General features: G+C 38.6%; 2 protein-coding genes across 2 annotated transcripts; one reads left to right on the top strand and one right to left on the bottom strand.

Annotated features, from left to right (window-relative positions):
* The first annotated feature begins 1744 nt into the window (after positions 1-1744).
* On the top strand, positions 1745-13843 carry LOC117985820 (homeobox protein rough-like). The gene is made up of 4 exons (XM_034972615.1): positions 1745-2048; positions 12320-12440; positions 12844-12957; positions 13735-13843. Exons 1-4 carry the CDS (start codon positions 1745-1747, stop codon positions 13841-13843), a joined length of 648 nt encoding a protein of 215 aa, XP_034828506.1.
* A 2059-nt stretch (positions 13844-15902) lies between these two features.
* LOC117985810 (heterogeneous nuclear ribonucleoprotein A1, A2/B1 homolog) lies at positions 15903-23409 on the bottom strand. The gene is made up of 7 exons (XM_034972604.2): positions 23095-23409; positions 22000-22223; positions 20785-21029; positions 20425-20607; positions 19982-20179; positions 19497-19603; positions 15903-18788 (listed from the first exon to the last, which is right to left on the bottom strand). The coding sequence occupies exons 1-6, from the start codon at positions 23122-23124 to the stop codon at positions 19515-19517; spliced, it is 969 nt and encodes a 322-aa protein (XP_034828495.1). The 5' UTR covers positions 23125-23409; the 3' UTR covers positions 15903-18788; positions 19497-19514.
* Between the last annotated feature and the right edge of the window lie 1543 nt (positions 23410-24952).

Below are 24952 nucleotides of genomic sequence, written 5' to 3'. Positions count from 1 at the left end.
CTAATCGTGATGCAGTCCACTGCTAGTCTATAAGTAGAAGTTAAACAAAAAATAATAATTCTGTGGAAATGTTCCTATAAGTTAGAATTTTATTCTGCAACTTTTCGTTCTATGTAAGTATTTATGTCCTCTTTTAAGCTTTTCAATACATTAGAATCTAAATCTAATGGAGCGAGTACTTTCGGAAGAGCATCCTCATCTGCATTATTCGATTTTCTATCCCCGTTATCTATTATTTTTTTATCAGAAAATTCTGCTTGCTTTGCTAATTGAGGAGGTATGGCAAAACCAGACAATCCTCGATTTGTAATTTCGACATTTAGTAAATCTTCTGCCGTGTCGCAGTGAATTCCAGGTTCATTTTGTAAACGATCCATAGCAAATATTGCACTTTGTCTGGTGTTTTTCGCAGGCAGTGGACTATATTTCATTTCCAATGCTTTTAAGTCTAGATAAGGATATTTTTTCATTATAACCAATTCTTCGTAATGTCTTATTTCATCTTCGGTAATAGCGTCTTTGTTAGCCATGGTTTTGATTCCAATATTTAAATGATCATAAATACTTTTACCAAAGTCCTGTGTAGAGTCCTTGATTCTTTGCAGTGTATTTTCTAGATTAGATGCCATTTTCTTAGTTCTTCCAATCAAATCGCATCTTTGACTCACTAAAATCAAATTAAGTTTCAAAATTAAGGGACGGAGACTTTGAAAGTTGGATTAAAGGAAATTGGAAGGTCACTTACGATTATTAGGATAAGCTTCACGTGTAGCTTTCGATAAATCTCTGGAAAGTGGAAGAGTAGAGTTAAACGTGAGACACACAAATATACAGGCCACCATGAAGAGACCGGCACATTTCTGCATATTTGTCACATTTAGCAAGTTATTCAACATTAACAGAATAATATTAGATAAATTGGTGTTTTATTTATTTACTTGCGCTTTTTAAAAATATCGTCTACGCTCTTCAAAAGTCAATAGTGTAGGTAACTATTATTGGCATTTTTGTGCATTTTTGGCACGTTTTTGTCATAATCTTCAGTTTTTAGTGTCACCGTAATGTGTCATTTATTCTCGCATCTTTACCAAACTAAACTTGACGAATTTTCTTTTTTGCCCAATTAACAAAAGGGGAGATTCAGACCGATAAGATAGTCAGCATCAAATCAAGTTATTTTCATAAACTGTGCTACCTACGTTACAAAAAAAGAGTTTGTATAAAACACAAACAGATTTTCAAAAGTCGTTAAATCAATTGGCGTGAAAGTCCCGCCTAGTGGGATGGATTCGACAACAGAAGCGCTCTCATTGGCCGGGATTCACCCTTTCCACCATTTCCCGGTTCCGCAAGGGATGAGGGACGTAGAGGGCGGCATTTTGCCCGTCTGAATAAACACCTGATCATTTCAATCCACGTGTTTTGTGGGATAGAATAGCACGCATGGTGCGTTAAGCGGGATAAGTTTTGATAAAATAATTGGTTGCGGTTGAATTAATTGAGGTGCCGAACTGTTTGCGTATCTTTTTTACTTTTAGTGGGTTTAAAGCGTTGTTGTGATTTTTATTCTGGCCTTTAAAACTTGCAAATTTTCCTTTTCTTAACTTTTAAAAATTGAATTAATTAATGGAAAAAATTTGGATCTATTAAACTCAATAAATAATTTTAGTAAGTACCTACCTATCTTTAGTCATATTATAAAATACCTATAATTACTTAGTATTGTTAAAATAATATATCCACGATGAGCGACAGTAACTACACGGATAAAACAAAAACCACAACAATACAGACACCTAGGCCGTCGTCGCCGCGGAAATTCTTCGCGCGAATATACGGGCACCTTGAACAGCCAAAGAGTAAAGTGAAAGAGAGTCAGGGCTCGGAGAGTGAGTCATCCTCTGACGTGGAAATCGGAGAGAGTGAGGGAAGAGAGAGTGTTCAGTTACCGCCGCTGTGGCAGCCGCCGCCGCCACTGCCGCTTTGCCCTCGCCCGGTTCTTTTACCACATCAGCAGTTGGCGTTTGGTGCTGGTCTTGCAGCTTTCCGTAAGTCAAAATAAAATCAATATTTATAAGCCCTTATCTACCTACTTTATGGTTGGCATCAAAATTTGAAAAAATTGCTCCACCACACCATCGGAGATTCAAATCCATATAATATCTCACTGTCTGTAGCGGCCAGAGTGCCTTGACCGGCTGAAGAGCAGTCAGTAAGCTTAAATTAGATAGAGACATTTGGTCTAAGGAATATCATTGTATTTATTGCAAAGAAACAAAAGCTGCATATTTTATAGTTTTCAATAAAATTGCCATAAATTATCCATTATTTATCTCTTAGGTAGGGTCGTGGATCCTCATACCAGACGGCCCCCTGTTGGCGTCCACCTGACCGACTAAGTACTGTTACAAAATGCTTAAAAATACTTAGAATTAAGTACTTATTACAACACTCGTTCAAAAAATATGCATCTATGTCCCAACTTGAATACTTATCTAAAAATATACAGAGTAATAAAAAAAGTTTACTACTTATGGGTAAGATTCTTCAAAACAATGCAAATAAGTTTGTAACTTAATCGCAACCTTCGCTCGCAACGAGCAAGCGTGGACGTGTTGTGTGTGGGCAGCAAAAAATTAGTGGTGTGCAGAAACAATCACGGTAAGATTTCAGCCGTTTTTATTAGGGTTCCATACCTCAAAAGGAAAAACGGAACCCTTATAGGATCACTTTGTTGTCTGTCTGTCTGTCTGTCTGTCTGTCGGTCTGTCTGTCTGTCTGTCTGTCTGTCTGTCTGTCGGTCTTTCAAGAAACCTACGGGGTAGGTACTTCCCGTTGACCTAGAATCATGAAATTTGGCAGGTAGGTAGGTCTTATAGCAGACAGCACAAAAAAAATTAAATTGTGGTCATGAACTAATAATTAGTATTTTCAATTATCAAAGTAAGATAACTATATCAAGTGGGGTATCATATGAATTTTATGATATCGTGCAAAATGTCGAAAAAATACGATTGTACTACGGAACCCTCGGTGCGCGAGCCTGACTCGCACGTGGCCGGTTTTTTAAGTAAGTAAGATTTTATTTGAGTTTTATTGTTAACGCTTCCTTCTATTCTATAAAAGGTTGAGTGTTTTTTAGGGTTCCGTACCTCAAAAGGAAAAAGGAACCCTAATAGGAGGATTATATCGAAATGTCAAATGTAAATTATATTTCTCATTCTCAGTGATCATTAGATAGATTCCAAAATACGTAAGACCCACGTCCTGTATTAGTTTTATTTTTTCTTGTGTTCCCCCTGATCAGGCACAGGGTAGGTACTTCCCTTCCCGTTGATCTAGAATCATGAAATTTGACAGGTAGGTAGGACAGGTAGCACAAGTAAAAGAAGAACTAAAAAAAAACTGTTAATTTGTGGTTAAATCACAAAAAAACGTACTTAAGTAGGTACCTATTCATTAATATTATTAAGTAGTAGGTATTTTCAATTTTCAAAGTACGGTAACTATACCAAGTGTATATATCATAATGAAAAGGCTTTACATGTTACATTTTGTAACAGTTTTAAGTATTTATTTTTATGCATAATAGTTTTTGATTTATCATGCAAAATGTTGAAAAAAATACCCGAGTACGGAACGCTCGGCGCGCGAGTCTGACTCGCACTTGGCCGGTTTTTCAACTACGTAGGTAGGTAGGTACCCGCTACGTACTTAGAATAGCTTTAAAATAAAAATGTAGGTAATATTTTTTTCAAGGAAATTTCTTAGAGAAAGTTCCTATCTCGGACATCCTCCTCTAAGAAACAGAGATGAAAGGGATCCTATATCTCATGGACTTGCAAATAAAATATCACTAGAAAAATACTTTGAATAAGTATAATAGAGATGGTCCAGATAAGCTGCGGTGGGAGATACGTAAGCCCCGCTTACTCAACTCTTTGCCGGACGTTTTCCTTTACAAATAAAATCAGGGAAAAATGTTATAAATTTAGTTTTCACATTCATATTATTTGCTCCTCCCTGGGTGTACATGTACATGTACATGGGTGTGTGTAGGTACACAACTTTTTTTTCCATGACAGGCTAGGTATAAGTACTTAGTACCTACTTACCGCTTCAGGCCCCTTTTATATGGTACTAGCTGATACCCGCGACTTGGTTCGTGTGAATTTAGGTTTTTAAAAATCCTGCGGGAACTCTTTGATTTTCCAGGATAAAAAGTAGCCTATGTCACTCTTAACTTTATTTATTTATTTATTCAGATACAAGTTAGCCCTTGACAGCAGGTCTCACCTGGTGGTAAGTGATGATGCAGTCTAAGATGGAAGCGGGCTAACCTGGAAGGAGTATTTTTATAAAACCCATGCCCCTTTGGTTTCTACACAGTATCGTACCGGAACACTAAATCGCTTGGCGGCACGGCTTTGCCGGTAAGGTGGTAACTAGTTGCGGCCGAAGCCTCCAACCAGACCAGACCAGAAATTTAGAAACTATAAAATTCCATCGAACCCAGGACCTCCCACTAAAGACCACAGTGCTAGGGAGATCAACTATATTTACCATGCGAAAAATCACGTCGATTCGTTGCGACGTGATTGAAAGACAAACCAACAAACAAACACACTTTCGCATTTATAATAAGGGTAGGAATTAACAACGCACGTTTTTTGCAGGAAATCTTACCATTCAGGTACTTACGTAGTGGTGCTTAGGTAGGTACGTTGAGTACCTATAGAATCATTAATCATCATCACGTTGTTTGTACTTACTGCAAAAGAACCAGGCTCGGGTTCAGCCTGGCACGGGGTAACGTTGCCACTTGTGAGATGGGTCTCCCTAGTCTCTTACCAACTCTATGCATAAGACTCGATAGATGACCGCGCTTGAAAAATTATTATTGGTGCCTTTGGTGGTCAGTCACACTCACTAACACAGGCCAAATTGATCAGCACCGTCAAAACGTCCTATCGAATAAGAATATTATTTTGGAGAGTATATGCTCAGGGATTTCACAATCTTATTCTACCTTTATACTGTTCTACCACAGAGCAGCCATGAAACCGTGACCGTTGGCATCCTTATGTGGTCGATATCGTTATTTTATAAAAGCTGAAAGTTTCTCTGCGTATTGTCCCCAACAACGAGAGGAACGATCAGTTTTTATTAGGTAGGTAGGTACAATTATTATTATAGAACCGTTTCGCCCAACAAAACAATACAAAGCCTTATTTAAGCTTATTACAATAAGTATTGTCGTTCTTCTGAAATTGAATTAATCATAATGGTTTTTCGCGTCGTTTAAAAAACGTCTGGGTTTCCAGTTTGTAGATACGGAAGGCGAAGCGACAGCAGCTTCGGCGTGATGCGATTACAACACCACGTTTCGCTGCTTCGCTATAGAAGCAAGCCGTGTCTCATTCAAACCCACCCTCGTATGAAAATTGCCAGCACTGTTCTACTATACAGCTATAAAACTCATTGTTCAGCTCTTATAACTATTACGGAATAACAGTCCGTGAAAATGAAACGAAAATTAGCGGCTCAGTGGCGAGTTTTGCTGAAATTTATTAAGGTTTTAATAGGTACTTCAGTTGGTAGTGCGTAGGTACCTACTAATGTGTGCAGTAGTGCTTAATAATAATTGTTTTTGGATATACTCAGTAGTATATAGGTATACATATATATAGATTGTAGGTATACCTGTGGTGTACCTACTACATATAAAGAAATTAAAAGGAAAACTATCATATCATAGCTGAGTAGGCTTTAAAAGTTAACGAGTAAACAGTAGACAAACTTATACATATAGGTACTTAGAAAGTACCTAAGTCATTCAAAATTACTTAGAAGAAGTTTATGACTGATTTTTAAAAATAGGTATATGAAAAGAGATAATAATATTATAGTAATCTTTAGTTGGCAATGACCTATCAATCTATCTAGAAGAATTTTCAGGATCACATCATTAGTCCCGGAGATTACCTCATGCAACTTACAAACTCTACCTCAAGAATATTAGCTAAATATTAGTGTAAATGTACAAGTGTGGCTTTTTATCAGTTTCATGTCTAAAAAAAGTGACAAGTGCGAGTCTGACTCGCGCACAAGGGGTTCCGTACTTCAGTCGTATTTTTTCGACATTTCGCACGATAAATCAAAAGCTAATATGCATCAAAATAAATAAAAATCTGTTTTAGAATGTACCTACAGGTAAAGCCCTTTCATATAATACCCCACTTGGTGTATTAATCTTATTACTTTGAAAGTTGAAAATACGTCCTTTAGTGCCGGTTGGATAACCACGCCTCTCAATACGAATCTGCATTCTGTTCGAATCTCAATACGTTGTGAAACGATCACGAATCACGATACAAATTGCGGCTAATGCAAATCACAATGTTATGTTTCCAGCGAGATGAGCGCACGTGTTCGATCCCACGGCGACAACAGTATAAAGGCTTGGAAATACACAACGCGATACGATATTGACGACGATGTCATGTCAGAGTATAGTATTTAATTTAATTTAATTTAAAATAACTTTATTGTTAATAGATTTACAGAGAGTAAGAATACAGGATACACTTAAAAACCAAAGGGCGACCTTATCACTAAAGTGATCTCTTCCAGGCAACCCATACTTAAGAACTTATAGAACTGTAAGACGGGGAGTCGCAACGTAGCTATAAATATAATATATATATAAATATATATAGGTACCTATATATAAACACATACACTCTAATAGGTACACACTATAAAATATAATATAATATATACAATATACATGTATATAAATACTATATAAAATCAATATAGTATAATTAAATAAATAATACATACTACATAGCTAACTGTACATATAGTTATGGTAGAAAAACTACAGTGACAGATAGTGTTTCTTGACACGGTTTTTAAAGATTGCCAGCGATTTGGAGCGTCTTATTTCGACCGGAAGTGCATTCCACAGCGATAGTATGTTCTTGCATTTCACGAGGGCGAGTGGCTTATGCTCGTGCTAAGTTTTATCGGTATAAGTAAGGTACAGTAAATGTGTGCGTTTGCGAGCACTTGCTCGCGACTGATTGGTCCGACATGCACGCACACAGTGCCCTTGTATACGCGACGTAACCACAAGTAAAGTTCACTCGCCTTCGTGAATTGCAAGAACTGTAACATGTTATGAGATTCATCTCCGCTCTTAGAAGTTGTAATAAAAGATTATGTATGAAGTTTGTGTGCAGATAGTGTGGACATGCTTTATACAGCACCTCGATTGCGGGAAACCTGCATCAATCATTATTACAATCTCAATTGTTCTGATTGGCTGAATTTGTGCGATTCTTGTTGCAACAATGCATTGTAGCCAATAAAGAGCGAGCATCAACCAATCAGAGGTGATTGCGATCGTGACTTTGTAGCTGTCATTCTCCCGCAATCGCGCAGCAGGTTCCTAATATTACTGCCTACTGACATGCCGTCTCTACCTTTTACAAGTCGTTCTCCAGTTTTCTGTAGGTCTGACGTTCTACCATTCTACCTTCACGCTTTGTGTCTATCCAGATCTTAATTTTTTTCACACCTACCTACAAAATGTGGTGGTTATAGGTACTGGTACTGTTGCCAGTGCAGTGGTGACAGTGATGGCATATTATATGGATCCAAAACATCTCCGCTAACTATGGACCTCATAAGAAATCTCAGTTACTCAGCGGACGATGGAGAGAGATATGCTTGTAGTTTCTCTACGTAGGTACCTACTCTACTTAATCAAATCAGAAATGAGGCGATCCGTAGCAGAACCATAGTAACCGACATAGTTCAATGGATTGCAAAGCTGAACTGGCAATGGGCTATATGGCACATACCTACATCGAGAACCGATAGGCGTTGGGGTCCCAAGGCTCTGGCATGGTGATCACGCACTGGAAAGCGCAGCGTTGGCAGACTCTTGGTATCGGATACTGGGAAAGACGACATCAAAAGAGTAGCAGAGAGCCGCTGCATTCACGCGACGCAAGGCCGTAAGCCTAGCCGATGATGATGATGACTGGGCTTGACCAATATTTTCTTAACAAGATTACCTACGATCTAGAATCTAGATCATCGTTTAATTATTACACATTTATAATATTGTGTAGGTGATCTGAGACGACAGTCAATATGTGCTACCTAATGCAGCCGTTCCCTACCAAAATCAACCCTATTAGTCCGCGACAAGTCGAGATGGCAATCGAGGTGGGGACGCCCTGCACAGTGCACACCTGCACAGGCTAAACCAGTGCGGTTGACATGCGGGTGTGCCTCGCACACCCGCATGTCAACCGCACTCATACTCGATCGCCATCTCGACCTGTCGCATACTATAAGGTAGGCATACTTGCGATTTTACGTTCACCTAACAGAAATGATAATACTTAGCCACGCTATTTTATTGTTGGGAATCTAAAAGTAATTCCTACCTATTATTGAAATACCGGACGCTCTAGCGTTCAATTGAAACTTACTCAAGCAAACATTCGTAATATCAATATCTCAGCGTAAATGTATCTACCTACCTATTGAGAACAAAAAACAAACAAGTCAGGTGTACTTCTCTCATCTCGATGGGAAACGGTCGAGCGAATCCGTAATTAGGATTTAGGGGATAGATAATGAATATTAAGGGAGGCAACCCCAAACGTACACGCTCTATTATCGCTTTGTTAGCGTAGTTGATTAATCACAATCATTTTTTAATCGCGGACAACTAAAGTGTTTGGGGGAACACGGGACGGACATGTTTAGTTAAGGATTTAAAACTAGAAGATGCCCGCGATTTTATAATTTGCTTTCGATTCTAAAAATATTTTCGTCAACATCACACCAGTATGTGGACATCCATTGTTGGATATAGGTTTAGAGATAACCTCAATGTCAATGTATGGGTCAATCCTAAGTCTTCCTCATTTAGAACTTCCTACCACCCTCATTACATCGCGATCAAACGACTTGGAATGCACCACACTGCGCTTTCAAACCAAGCTTTGTAGGTATGCTGTCTCCACAGCAGATATACAGACACACTTTCTTACTGTAGCATACCTTTTACCTCTTATTGTAGCATAGGTATGACTTATCCTGTCTACTTACTATTTTTAACCGTATAATAAATTATCGTAATGAATTCTAGCTCATAAAATCGAATCAATCCCGCTGGCCGCTCACTTTCAGCTCGATTGGGCGCGTGATAATTGGATGTGACAACACTCAGCGAGATTACGCCCTCATTGTGGCTCTATTACATATGCTTCGCCCAGCTGACGGCTCCCATGCTTTGTATTTTTATTCGAAAATTACGATTAACATCTTTGGTCAGATTTAAATGGAATTGTAAGTAGGTACTACTGTAGGAAATTTTTAACAGCCTCGTTTCAAAAGTAAAGCTGAATAATGTTTTCTAATTCTACATTATGATTTTTCATAATAAAATTCTTATTGCTTACCTACCTAGCTTGATTAATGGATCTTGACATTCATTAATTGGTCATCAAGATCAACTCATCGCCGGCTCACTACAGAGAACGGGTCTCCTCTCAGAGTGAGAAGGGTTTTGGCCATAGTCTCCCACGCTGGCCATGTGCGAATTGGTAGACTTCACACACCTTTGAGAACATTATGGTGAAGGCAGTGGACAGGCATGCAGGTTTCCTCACGATGTTTTCCTTCACTGTTAAAGTAAGTGATATTTAAATAATTAAAACGCACGTAATTCTGAAAAGATGCATGCCCGGGATCGAACCCCCGACCTCCGATTAGAAGGCGTACGTCCTAATCACAAGGCTATCACAACTATCTAAACTTACTGGATTAGAAAAATTATGCTGTGAACTTTTGGGTAATTTATTTAGGTATACAGTGTAAATGAGCACATTACTTACGGTCGGAAGATGGAACAGAGAATTGTGATACTTACCTACTATCTTACAATTTGGTTGGTAGATTATCATGGGCGTCATTAGACGGACCATACTCGTACAATAAACACACTCGGAGCAATCTCTCACGCACCGTATCTTTTAACGACGCAGATCATGCGAACTATTGTCCAAAAGAATACAGCTTTTGTCTGCGTTTTCATCATTTTGCGCACTTAATAAAAATGTTACAATATCATTAATTCTGATATTTATCTACTTACCTAAAGTAGGTAGGTACCTAGGTACTGTTTGGTACTACGACATACACGATATGATAATATATTCTAAGTAACTACATCATAATATCATCGTGTATGATACTCGATACCTAGCAATGCTTCTATCCGGTAACAGATAGTGAACATAGGTTCCGAATTTTTATGATTTCAAATGAGTCCAAAATGAAGAATGCTACAGAGAAGCGTATTTGTGTTTTTCTACGTTCCAGTTACACCTGAAAATAAAAAAGTTTCTAGTGTTTCTATCCACGCAAATTCCTTTTCCTTGGACCCCTTTGTACTTATCAGGTGTAAAATCGCGAAATCTAATCCCTGCATACCTACTCATATGATAATAATTCCAGTGTTAGTGAATATTGTGTTACAAAAAGTTATTAAAATGATCGTGATTCACCGCGGGGTTTCGCGTCGCTTCCGGGAGCCGGCAATATGGTGCGGAACCAGAGGACTTACAAGCTCGTTCTCAGGACCAAATCACTTCCCTGACACAGGAACGGTGGGGAAACCTTAGATAGACCAAATGTTCATGAAGATAGTTTTTTATAGGTAGGTAGATAGGTAATTGTTCTTATAATGTAACATTCGTAAAATTTATAGGTATATAGGTACCTATGTGCCTAATGCCTATACTTCCATCTACACTAATATTATAAAGAGGAAAACTTTGTTTGTTTGTTTGTTTGTTTGTTTGTTTGTTTGTTTGTACTGAATAGGCTCAAAAACTACTGGACCGATTTTAAAAATTCTTTCACCATTCGAAAGCTACATTATCCACGAGTAACATAGGCTATATTTTATTTTGGAAAAAAATAGGGTTCCGTAAGATATTTGGGTTTTTCGGACACAAGGTGTAAAAAATCAACCAGAAAAGTTACTTATTTTGCGTACGCTGCCTAAACTATAAAAGATAGAACCATAAAATGTTCTAATTAATTGTAGATCTTATAAATATCTACAAAAAAGTCCGCGACACACTATACCCATCTATGTCGAGTGAGGCACAGCAACCATTTTTTTATTTAAAAATCTTGAATTTTTTTTGGACTACATTTAAACGCGTTTATTTTACTCATGCTATTAATCCTTATCAAAATAAATGATTTCATCACTAAGAACAGTTTATGGAGATAATATTTGGTCTTTGAATGATTAAAATTGGACGTTTGGTTTTGAAGTTATGGCGAAATTAAAATATTACGATTTCTGCTGCACGGCCCGTTGTATTATATTATATAAAGAGGTAATGTCGTTAAGTTTGTTTGTAGGGGGTAATCTTTAGAACTACTGAACCGATTTTAAAAATTCTTTCACCCGTAGAAAGCTACATTATTCCGAGTGACATAGGCTATACGGGATCTTTAAAAACCTAAATCTACGCGGGCGAAGCCGCGGGGATCAGCTAGTACTTAATATTATAAGGTGTCTGTCTCCTAGCTTTTCACGGCTCCTCTATTTAACCTATGTTGACGAAACTCCGGGGACGGACATAGGCTACCTTTGTCCCGGAAAATCAAATAATTCCCTTCAGATTTAAAAAAACCTAGATCAGGCAACATTTAATTAAACATATAGGTATACCTACCTTAAGAGCCTCAATAGCTCAACTGGTAAAGGAGTGGACTGAAACCGAAAGGTTGACGGTTCAAACCCCGCCCGTTGCACTATTGTCGTACCCACTCCTAGCACAAGCTTCACGCTTAGTTGGAGATGAAAGGGGAATATTTAGTCATTTAACATGGCTAATACTTATTCTTTAAAAAAAAAAAAACTAACGCATAATTTTTATTAGATCGTGAAAATCTTGTACCTAAAGGAAACTCAGACTCAGATCTGTACTGTCATAAAGGCATAAAAGCACTGCTTGCTCTAGTTGAAACAGCTCAGTGCTTACTTATTATTGACCTGCCAGTAAAAAGGCGAATGACCTAACTAATGCCTACCCTGGCCTCGAATTCTTTAGACGTCAGTAGTGGATACAGGTAATGCAGCAGTGCGTTCCCGTAGATTTGCATCCTCATCTCAGAATGAGAAGGGATCGGGAGATAGGCCAAGTGTGGATTGACAGACTTCCTTTGAGAACATTTTGCACCCACTCGATACTAGTGTCTTTATTTGCAGTAGCTCGCAGGAGGCGCAAGGAGAGTCGCCCGCGGCGGCAACGGACGACGTTCTCTGCACATCAGACGTTGCGCCTTGAACTGGAGTATGCAAGGGGCGAATACGTCGCACGAGCACGAAGGTTAGCAATTCAGTCCTTACCCATTATAAATTCGAAAGTGTGTTTGTTTGTTGGTTTGTCCTTCAATCACGTCGCAACGGTGCAACGAATTGACGTGATATTTTGCACGGGTATAGATAAAGACCTGGAGAGTGACATAGGCTACTTTTTATCGCGGAAAATCAAAGAGTTCCCACGGAATTTTTAAAAACAATTCCACGCGGACGAAGTCAAGGGCTTCAGCTAGTTTTTAACCGACTTCTGAATAAATGACTCCGACATACAGATACTGTACCTATCTACTTATATATAGCGGGCGTAAAGGCATCAATCGTTTCGCTACAATTTGTGTGCGTCAGTGCTAAAAGCACACGTGCTAAAAATCTAAGGGAATGGAATAAAATAAGACACAATTCTGTTTCAGATGTGAACTTGCATCAACTCTGTCGCTGAGCGAAACACAAGTAAAGATATGGTTCCAGAACAGAAGAGCTAAAGATAAAAGAATAGAAAAGGCTCACATGGATCAGCAATACAGGTGAGTAGGTACCTACCTAACTTTAAATCAAATCTTTGCATACGTTTGATAAACCAGTGTAAATGGCTTTCTGCGTCAACAAGCATTAATACCATGCTGCTCGATTGCGGTAGAATGACAACTACAATGTCGCAATCGCAATCACCTCTGATTGGTTAACGCTCGCTCATTATTGGCTACAATACTTTGTTGCAACAAGAATGGCACAAATTCTGCCAATCACAACAATTGAGATTGTAATAATGATTGATGCAGGTTTTACGAAATCGACCTACAGACGTGAGCCAACTTAATAATAAGTACGAGTAGTTATCTGTTGATAGCAATGTCGTTATTTATCAACAAATCGGTCAAGTGCAAGTTGGACTCGCACACGAAGGGTTCCGTGTATCATCGTACGTATGTTTTTTTTATTTTCATGGCAGCCATTTTGAATTTGTATTATAGCGGCAATAGAAATAGGTAGGTACACATTCTGTGAAATTTCAAATTCTCACGTATTATGGTTCACGAGATACAGCCCGCTGACAGACAGACGGACGGACAGCGGAAGTCATGTTGGCTCCCTTCGGGTACGGAACCCTAAAAATTGTTTAGTATTTCTTGACAAATAACGTCGCTAAATTATCTACAGCTACTTTACTACTATTACTTACTTAGATTCATTATAAACAGGCGTTATTGGAGATGCTCGTTCAAGACCGATTTTCCTTCTACCTTTCTATCATGTAGGTACATTCTTACGATTTATGAACGAATATTCTCTCCATTTTCCAGACAACTGGCAGCAGCAACTGGTTTCTTCCCACCAATGTTCCCCGCGCCGTACGGACCGCCGCCGTGCCCGTGCTTACCCGTACACCCTCCGCCCAATCTCGATAAATAATCCAGTGCAATCATACTTTTTTTTTAAAGAATATTAGCCAATGATGGAGTCATCATTCTCATTCTCCTTTCCCCTCCAACTACGCGTTAAGCTTGTATTAGGAGTAGGTACGACAACAGTGCAACGGGTGGAGTTTGAACCGGTAACCTTTTGGATTTCAGTCCGCTCCTCTAACCATTGAGCTATTGAGGCTCACAGGCTTTACGACAGTTCTTAAGTCTTTTGTAAATAGTTACATATAGTATGCGACAGGTCAAGATGGCAATCCGGGTATGTATGAGTGTGCCGAAGAACTTTTCAACCTGGTTCCTCCTTCACCCTTCTACTATCGTACCGCAAGGCATCGCCAAGGTCTGCACCCGTACTTAGTCTAAATTCCCCGGATACGCACGAAGCGATTGGCCTCCTCATTTCTAATTCGAACCGCCAAGATTTGGAACACCCTTCCAGCATTAGTTTTCCCACCGAATTATAATATGGGTACCTTCAAGACAAGAGCGAATAGGTATCTTCTAGGCAAGCGCGCTCCATCTTAGGCTGCATCATCACTTGCCACCCAGGTCTGATTGCAGCCAAGCGCTAGTCTATAATTTAAAAAAAAAAATGTGGCGGGGGGATGCTCCGCACGTCACCCGCACCGGGTTAGCGCAGGGGCTGTGCGGGTGTGCAAGGTGTCCCCACCCCGATTGCTATCTTGACCTGTCGCGTACTATACTTTACTCCGCCTAAATACAATCAATGTGGCTAAATATTGTTGCACGCAATCTCTTTTTAACTAAATTGAAAGGTCTAAAATATCATAGATGACGTTTCTGCGGTCTTAATCGAATGCTATCCTTTTCCGCAGAGCATTATGGAAGGGATAGCAATTAGCCACAATGATTTTCATAATAACAGTATGAATTCAAAATTAAAATATTTTATAAAGTAGTTTACATAGTACATAGTTATGTAAATTATAGATTTATTAGTTTTCAAATTGTATGTAGACATTTTAAGTTTTTTCATTTTTCTGATCTCATACTTATCTAGATAGTAAATAAATTATAAAATTAATAATTATAACCTTTACCTACTAATAAAAACTTACACTTTGCATGGCTTTTATACACATTTAAATAAGCTGCTATAGCGTACATTTGCCATGTTTAAATGCCATGTAATATTTTATTAGTAAAGTCCTTAGAAAAAGAACAACAGGTAGGTAAGGGCCTAAGCTTTTTGCTCTTTCTTTTTTGTTCGGCAATTGTGGCTAGGTTCTATGGTACACCTAAATTGACAGGTCTAAGTCTAATGCTATCCTTTTCTGCAGGGAGCAGTATGTGAGGGATATCAGCATATTTAGACCTGTCGTTTTAGTTTAGATTGTGTTTAATTCCCGCAAATTGCTAATGGCGTGGCCGCCATTTTAGTGACATCAGCACGGCATCAGTTTGGAGCTGATGGTACATTTTTATTTCAGCTGACGCGGACGTCAAAATGACGTCATTTCGATGTTAATGAGACATGGTTCAAGCGCAATAGCAATTTGCGGGACTTATACAACAGAATTAGCCACAATGGAGCCGATTCTCTAGTACACAATCTCTAAACTAAACTAAATTAACAGGTCTAAATCTAGTGCTTTCCTTTTCCGCAAGCAACATTATGAAAGGGATAGCAATAGATTTAGACGTGCCATTTTAGTTAGGTTAGAGTTTGTGTACAACGGAATTAGCCACATTGTCAAGTTTAGTTGAGATTTATCAATTTTTGTTTAGAATATGCTAGTCAATATTGTTACCATCTTTTTCAGTTGGATAAATTAATGTTAATGTATAGTACGCCACAGGTCGAGATGGTAATCGGGGTGGGGACGCCCCGATAGCACGCGCTATCCCGCACCGGGTTATCGCAGGGTCTATGCGGGTAAGCAGGGTGTCCCCACCCCGATTGCCATCGCGACCTCAGACCTGTCACGCATTATAGGTACTTGTCACTTGACAGGATAAAAAAATTTCAAATAAACTTACAAGGATAGAAATAATATACTTGACGGAAGGAAAAATAAAAGATGTTATTATTATTTAATGTTTGTATTTATTAGTCATAACTTACCATGGCCTTTTCCACAGACGGAGGCTTGTCCAAAGTGTAGAAGAGTCCATGGAAAACAGTCTCAATTTAATTTATGCACACAAAATAGGGAAACAAGTGTATTATTACAATAGGGATGATGACTACTAGTAAAATCAGCGACTTTTATCAAACGTCAAAACGCTCGCTTAGTAAAGTAAGGGAGCTACAGTTAGAAATACACAGATGTGACGTCATACACATTTGACGTAATTTGGCGTCCTTATTTACTTCAATCGATAACTTAAAATGGATACCAAACTTGAAACTAAGAGCGGACGTGGATATTATTTAACAGTTCCTAAGAAATTATTTATTTTTGACATAGTCATCATCCTAATCAATGGCGGGCGGATGCTTTACCATCATTATTGTCGCGCAATACGCGACATCACGATTCTGAATTGAGGAAATATTAATAGTAGGTACTACAGTTATTGCAACTAGTGTCCGACCGAACCACACGAGTAGATATCCTACTCGTGTGACCGAACCCTCCGCTTCGGCCAAACCTTTGGCCTCCAAAATGCGCCGAAGTTTTAGCCGAAGCCGAAGCGTCAAATTTTTTTTATTACTTTTAAGTAGATAAATATAACAATTGACATTATTTCGAAGTGTTACTCTTTATGAGAAGTTCAATAAGACAACAGTCAACATAACTTAGAAAATATCATATTATTCCCTTTAAGCCAATCTTGAACTGAATTTCTTATGGTCATTAAACCTTCAACGGCGGAAGGTTGTGGCTATTTAGTCGATTAATTGGCTTCGGCTTCGACTTCAGCCAGCAATCGACCTTCGCAGCTTCAGTCACACACTAATTGCAACAATAGATATTGTAACAATGTATACATTGACATGTACGATATAATCAGAATCACGGTACGTTATTGACAGAACCGCATCCCCCATTACACTTGAGTAAAATATGGAAAAAAACAACAATAATATATTTGTTTAAAGTTATAACAATCAATGCCTTCATAATATTATATTAGCTAGGTATTAATTAATTTCATTTCACGAAACCCCAATAAATCCCGATGACCAATTAAAGAAAACATAGTATTACGTCATTTATCTTTATAATTTTCACTTATATTTAATGTAATACATGAAACCAGATTATATGTTACAAAAATATTGCACCTTTAGTGTTTTCTTTTTAAATTAATGGAATGTCGATATTTGCAAAGATATTTAAACTTAAAACTAGGAACACAAACCCCATAGTAAACAGCACAGTTTTCACATTATAACAACTCAATGGAAAATAAACTTCTATCATAACAAAATATAATGCTTTTAAAAATTTTAAGCAACGTCCGAAGTGAAAAACTTAAGGCTTTTTAGCGTCCAACGATAATCGGCGATCGCACTTATAAAAGGCGTCCACTCTAACGGATCGGGCCGCAACGCGCGTCTAGTCGATGCACTTTCATTTAAATGTAAAGCAGAGCAGGCGGATTTTTGCGTTGCAATGCGGTCCGGTCCGTCTCGCCTAGTGGACGGTGTGTTTACAGACGAGCGGCATTTTGTCGACGACAGGGGTGACTGTTGCCGTCAAGTCGACGCGCTGGCGGCTGCCATTGACGCGCGTCGACGGCAGCCACCGATACGCCACGACACGGCAGCAGTGGACAAATTGCCACTCATATGTAAAAACACTCAGCACAACCCGCACGCAACGAAATTTTCAGTACCGAATAGTTAGTTCCATGCGGTATGCGTGAATCGTTATCAGAAATAAGAATCGACCCTCCGTGAATCTAGTAATCGTAGATTGAGAAACGAATCGAAAAGGTTTAGGGATTTTTTTTAAGTAAAAGAAGGGCATAAGGAAGAATTGAAAAATCGAATTGCTGATTTAGACTCAGCTGTCTATAAGAGAATAAAAGTCATTCACCTGTCGTTTGTAAACAAGATTATAATTAATATTAATAAACGAATTTCAATTTAAAGCTCGAAAAGTTCATTGCCGAATGCAATTATTATGATTAAATACGATCAAACCGATCCAAATCCAAATATTATGCGCTCCACCTTATTACGGATTTTTCAGGCTTTCTTATTTCTCCACATAAGGCCAGGGACAAATCTTACTGATAATAACGCGCGGGATTCCTGCATGACGTTTTCTCCGCGCAAATATGTTGCGTCCCTAATATTTCAAAATTAATATTATGTTACATTGCAGTGGAATTCAACTATCCAGTGCCCTAATGATATTATGACACTGCAACAAACGTTACAAAGCTTCAGAGCGGTTTCAGATTAGCGTTTTTTTGCGTATATAGGCTTATTTTCATATACACGTACGACTTTTTTTTATACGCATCTCGTACGAGCGTAGCACCGCTTCTAAGCTCGTATACGCGCGAACCGCGAAAGACACCAATTCATATTGCTACTGACTGACTTACAGGGGTCGAGCGAACAAATCAGAATGTGAGCGTGCATGCGCGTTCGATTTATTGAATCCGAACGCGTGTGTAGGTGCGACTGTAAAACGCGCACAAAACGATAGTCTGTAACCAGTAACCACCTATAGACGCTAAATAAGCCTCAAGTCAACCACAGACGCGTCCTTAGCAAAGTCGTTGTGCTAAGTGTACGTAAAAATATGTAAAAACTGCGAATTAAGAAGTGCTAATCGATATTAAAGATGAAGAAATTCTAGTGCCTCACAATACCTTAAACAAACCTTATTTGTGAAATAAACGTAAACTGACTAAGACGATGGTTAGTCCGCTTCCCTCACTAAGCTGACTCCTTGCCTACTTGTGTCTATTCTATCTGCCTGCCTAGCTTCAACTATGCGACTTGACACCTAAGCATTCAACAAGGACTGTTTAAAATATGTACTACATACAGTTGCTGTCAGGTAAAAAGAGCTCTGGACAGCAGTGGTGGGATATATTATGTCCGCGCACGGGTACGTTATCCGGTGGGAAAGATCACACTTTAAAAAGAGCTAATCGGCAATTTATAATTCACCCACTGCGCAGGTTCAAGGACAGAGTTCTTTTTACCTGACACCTACTGTACTTAAAAATAATTACGCTTAAATAATAAAAGAATCATGGTAAGAACTGAGAATGAATTTTGATGAAATTATCATAATAATGTTAGATTTTTCTGCTGTCAATACGATGTGCGAACGAAAGACAAATATAGCTGACGCCATATTTAAATTTGTTATGCTGGCAACTCTTTCCCAGCATAGTACATGCCGTGGCATGGCAGATTATGAGAAAGAAAGTAAGGGAACTTGCCAAATAAAAATAGCCATTTATTTATCCTATGACCTGAAACTTTAGAATTCCGCCAATTGTTTTCGTAAAGGGGAATGGTGTGTTAGCGCATTTAAAGTTAAGTTTTGACAAACACAACTAGCTCAATGTTTAAAGCAATTAAGACGAGCTCCATTTATTTTTCTGTCTATTAGTATGAGATGGATTATACCAAGGGCTATCAAAACTACACTTATGGTAAAGAAATAATGAAGAATAGGAAATGTACAAAGTGCAATACTTACAAGAGGACCAGCGTCGGTTTAGAAGCGGCGTTGATTGGCGCCGGTGGGAGCAGCGGCGGCACCCATGTTATTGAAACTTTGAGCCCCGCCCGTAGAGTAGCCTGTACCTATTAAAATAAAATAAAACTTAGATAATAGTATAAGGAGCCGGCGAATGAAATGGTATAATTGCATAAAAGCAGAAAATAATGTACATCGACCTTTAGAGAGAGAAGACGGTTTTGTAGAGCATTGTCTCTGTCGTTGAGACCGACAAAACGTCACATGAGTGACAGAGACAACGCTCTACAAAGCCAAATCTGATTCTAAAGGTCGATCTACATTATTTTCTGCCGCATACTGTAGAGACTGTACAGGTAAGCGCAGAGTGGACTGATGATCTCTTGAAGGTGAATGAGTAAGGCGCAGGACCGTGTGTGGAGCGGCACTCTCGAATAGGGTTATATCTAGCAGTGAGGCAAGAAGGCTGATGGATCAGAATGTACCTGCGTTGTAGGGCTGCTGGCGGGCGGTGTTGTAGTTGGGGCGCATGGGCCCGCCGCCGTAGTTCTGTTGGTAGCCCCCGCCAAAGCTGTCCGCCGCCGGGCCCCAGCCCTGTTCGCCGTAGCCCTGGCCGCCCCAGCTGCTCGAGTTGTCCCACGGGTTCTGGTTGCCCCAGCCACCTCCTCCTTGGTTGTCATACCCTACAATGATTAAAATACTATTTTACTATAGGGATATCATTTAACCGAGACAGCACGTGAGGTACAGTGTGGGTTGCAGGCGGGTGACAGTTGACATAAAAACCAAAGAATCAACATGGCCTTGTCCTGAGTTTTCTTTCACGTCAAAGCAAGTGATATTTAATTTTTAAAAACGCACATATAACTCCGTGCTTGATTCCTGTCCATTTTGTTTGCAAAATGTAAACACATATCAAAGTGCATACCTGACCCGCCCCACTCGTCGCCTCGGTTGCCCCAGCCGCCGCGCCTGCTGCCCCCGGCGCCACCGCCGCCACCGCCGCCGCCGCCGCCGCCACCGCCACCGCTACCGCCGGCCGCCATCTCAGACTTCGATAGGGCTTTCTTCACGTCCAACCGACGCCCTTTGATTTTGTGGTTTGTTTCCACTGAAATAAATAAATCCATGCTAATAGTATAAAAAATGCGAAAGCATGTGTCTCAATCTGTCCGGCTGTCAGCTAGCTTTCCATGGCCCATCTTTTTAACCTTGAAGTCTTTTCTCCTCAATAAAGCTCTAAAGGACCAGAGCCCAGAGCTGAAAAATCACTAAAAAAATTACTTACAGCATATTCTGTCAACCGGATCATAGTCATCAAACTCAACAAAACCGAATCCTCTCTTCTTGCCCGTCTCCTTCTCAGTGACCAGACTGACTGATACAATGTCTCCATAGGAACTGAAGTACTCCCTCAAATCTTCCTCCTCAATGTCTTGCTTGAGGCCTCCCACAAACAGCTTCTTAACTGTTGCACTTGCATCTGGTCTCTTTATCTCTTCTCGGGGGACTGCTCGTTTTGGTTCTACAATTCTATAATTTGATTTTAAAGTTTAAATAAAATTTTATTGCTTAAATGTTTAAATTAACCACCACTGCATGATTTAAATTCATCCTCATCATCATCATTATCAACCGATAGACGTCCACTGCTAGACATAGGTCCCTTTTAGGGACTTCTACATGCCAGTCTTGCTTTGCCTGAATTCAGTGGCTCCCTGTGACTCTTTTTAATGTTGTCTATCCAACTAGTAGTTTAAATTAGTTGTTTCTTTTAGTTACAAATAAACCAACTATAAGTATACCACACCTACAGTTGAAATTAAAAGAACCACTTGACTAAGAAGGTTTGTGGGGTAGGATGACAGTGATGTTGAAAACCTTGATTTTTAATGTCAACTTTCACCCTCCCACAACCTGGGCCCTACACTATGAGTATACAGTGTGGAAAAAATTATGAGCCCTGGACAGGAACTACCTTAAATTTCATTAACATTCTCTTATTTCTAAAAAGAAACAAAACTACATTTAAAGATTTTCTACAATTTGCTTGTCTGCCTGGGAATCGAACTAGCTAAAAATTCAAAAAATAAACACTTGCTACTTTATTCTACTAGTTGATACAGTCAATGTTAATAGTAAAAGTTCTCCAAGAAACATTAGGTTTTACACTCAATCTAAATCACCAATCTATGTTACTAAATAATTTAGAGTGTCTTCCAAGGTAAATTTATTTTGTTAAAAACATTGATTGGTTTCAGTCTATTCAAATTTTATTAGTAACTAGCTGATGCCCGTTACTTCGTCTGCGTGGATTTACATTTTTCAAAATCCCGCTGGAACTCTTTGATTTTCCGGGATAAAAAGTAGCCTATGTGATAATCCAGGGTATAATCTATCTCAATTCCAGATTTCATCCAAATCTATTCAGCCGTTTTTGCATGATTGAATAACAAACATCCAAACATCCACACTTTCACGTTTATAATATTAGTAGGATTACCTTCCATCAATTTTATGCGGCCTGTTTCTCTGAGCATCATCAATCATGTGCGCTCTAGAGTATGTTATGAAGCCAAAACCCCTTGACCGTTTAGTCTGTGGATCCTTCATAACTACAACGTCTACAATCTCGCCCCATTGCTCATAAAATTCTTTGAGAGATGTGTCTGTTGTCCTGTAGTCAAGACCACCGATGAACAGTTTCCTAGTATGTTCAGGTTCCTCCTGGAATAAATTTGCATATTTATTTACATCTAAGTATTTTAATTAATATTATAAAGAGGAAATATTTCCTCACAGAACCTCCTCCACAATGCCCTCTTGGCCCTCCTGATTTCTTAACTATATTCCATCAGGGCTTTCCTGTATATATATCCCATTTATTGGTCTTTTTAGCCCTATTGAATAGTTTCCTTGTTTTGCCGCAGTCATCCTCCAATGTTATACTTCACCGTTAAAGCAAGTGATATTTAATTGCTGAAAACACACTTCGCTTCGAACAGTTAAATGGGCGTGTGTGGGATCAATCGAACTCCTGACCACCTGTACACAGGTGCCTCCTATAGGAGGCAGACGTCTTAACCACTAGGCTATAATGCTACAGTTCATACAGACCATAATACTGTTTTTCAAGCATGACCCTAGTGACTTACAGGCATTTCCCACTACACTAGATTTACACAAACCTTCAGAGTTTTGAATCGATGCAATTTTATGCATATTTTTTAACTTCTTATTACAATTGAATTGAATTGTTATTCTATATAACAATTCAATTCCATATTCAATACAGATCACATAAAATATTGTAGTCAACTTTTGTTGTGTTGGTAACTTTTAGGCGTGCCCGGTGCCAACAAGGCACATTCTACTTTGAAAATTTGTTGTGTAGAGATGGAAGCAGCGGAATGCGATTGTGGTTGGTTAAACTAGACTTTTTACTTTGTATTGTGTGCTACATTTCGTAGGTATACCACAATGGTAGTACACGTAGCAAAGTGATCGTAGTTCTAATTCAATCCAATAGAACACCGTCAAAAGGTGAAGAAAGGTTAAGAAAGCAAAGTTTGACATATTTTAACGTTTGTATACTTACATAGTCATCACCGCCGCCACCAGGTTTCATTTTGACCTCGATTTAGCAATTTAGTCGTAAATCGGAACTAAAGAAATTTAGGTTCAGTACAAATGTAACGTTCACGCTCAATTTATAATAGTGAGTGCTAGAGCGTGATATTTAGTGCCAGACAGTAGTACCTAGTTAATGCAATTATTTTCACTTATAATTTTTTACGGAATTAAATTATATTTTTAGCATGAATTACAAAATACCAAAATCCACATTCCACACCACCGAAAAAAACAATTTCTGCAACTTTTTTTTCTGGTCGGCTGCAAAGACAGAAGACAGTCGACCAAGCGCATAGATTAATGGACAAGCATAGATTAGGTATCTATACTATTGATAAAGAGGTAATGTCGTTAAGTTTGTTTGTAGGGGGTAATCTTTGGAACTACTGAACCGATTTTAAAAATTCTTTCACCAGTAGAAAGCTACATTATTCCTGAGTGACAAAGGCATACGGGACCTTTAAAAATCTAAATCTACACAGGCGGAGCCGCGGGGATCAGCTAGTCTACTATATTACTAAAGAAAATAATTATAATCTATGAGGCTATGGTGGCTATTTCTCGGCAAAAGACAAAAATTAAAATTTTGTATTAATAAACTGGTGTTATTGAAAACTCTCCTAAAACTATCCCCGAAACGTTGAATTTTTGTTTTCCGTTAATTTTGTGGGGTACATTCACTAAAACCAATTAAAAAACAGTTATTAAGTTGTCACTTTGTTCATGGAAAATTAAAAATTATAAAATTAAAGGTTTGAATTTGCGTACTGATCTGCCTGAAATACCAATCACCAATATTGGTTGTTCGTATGAGGTTCGTATGAATGACCCAGTTCCCATGTGTAGTACAACACTAATAAAAAATAAGAATAACCATAGACCCCATAGACTTCGTTTGAACCATAGACCATAGGTTTGAACTTCCGGCTGACGCGTGGAACTTGGAGCAGTGCTTCCACTTTAATGGATTTCGCCCAATTTTTGGGCGAAGTGACTATTGTACTGCTTAGGGTATTTTTTATGTAGATTGTAGACTAGGATTTAAGGCAATTTGGATTTTAAGGTAAAATCAAATTTCAGGTGGTTGACTGATTTTTACATCTACCCAATGTATAATTTGAACCACTTCAGATTTAACAAAGGGGAATAGACGCAAAAAGGCTAAAGAAGTCCATTCTGTTGTAGCTCTACGTATTGCTGAATGCTGCGCGCTCACCGCCCTCTATCGCAAAAATGGTTTAGAGCATGAAAAAATGTTTCAAATAAAATGAGTCAATTTTATAAAAGAAGATGTTAACATCATTGGAGCAATAAGAACTGAGATAATCGCAAAAAACCGTTTTTTTACCTTTGACCTTGAATAACTTACGTTGCATACACGAAATTTTATGTGACTTTTGAGACGACTCTTAGAACGCCAACATGAAAGTATATACCTACCATAAATCAACTTATTCTGTTTCATTCCAGGATTGATTCCTTTTTTATGCTTACGTGACTGGACCATGCACCAAATTGCATAGGTAATTCTTTTTTGTGTTCGTTATTGTCAGGACAATGTTTGTATGAAAGATTTTTTTGGAAAATCCAAGTCGCAGTCGCAAATCGAAGTCGCAGGCAACAGCTAGTTATATAATAATAATGATTAATAAAATTGCACACTAACGTAATTTGCATTTTTTAAAGAGTTATATTATTTAGGATCGCAGGGAGGCCTTTGCCCAGACGTGGGACAGCATAGGCTGACTTAGATTAGATTAGATTAGATTAGATTATATTTAGGGAAAATTCTAGCTAAAACTAAGGTAAATTCAAAATCCTAA

This window comes from Maniola hyperantus, chromosome 10 (genome assembly GCF_902806685.2).
Source record: "Maniola hyperantus chromosome 10, iAphHyp1.2, whole genome shotgun sequence".
NCBI lineage: Eukaryota > Metazoa > Arthropoda > Insecta > Lepidoptera > Nymphalidae > Maniola > Maniola hyperantus.
This window is presented reverse-complemented; position numbering and strand designations above follow the sequence as displayed.

Excerpts from the sequence above, each read along its gene's own strand:
- LOC117985820 (XM_034972615.1), top strand. The coding sequence starts at position 1,745 with ATGAGCGACAGTAACTACACGGATAAAACAAAAACCACAACAATACAG. Across the intron at positions 2,049-12,319 it reads TGCTGGTCTTGCAGCTTTCC|TAGCTCGCAGGAGGCGCAAG; the intron begins GTAAGTCAAAAT and ends CTTTATTTGCAG. Across the intron at positions 12,441-12,843 it reads TACGTCGCACGAGCACGAAG|ATGTGAACTTGCATCAACTC; the intron begins GTTAGCAATTCA and ends ATTCTGTTTCAG.
- LOC117985810 (XM_034972604.2), bottom strand. The coding sequence starts at position 23,124 with ATGAAACCTGGTGGCGGCGGTGATGACTAT. Across the intron at positions 21,030-21,999 it reads CCGCATAAAATTGATGGAAG|AATTGTAGAACCAAAACGAG; the intron begins GTAATCCTACTA and ends ATCAAATTATAG. Across the intron at positions 19,604-19,981 it reads CCAGCAGCCCTACAACGCAG|GTACAGGCTACTCTACGGGC; the intron begins GTACATTCTGAT and ends TTATTTTAATAG.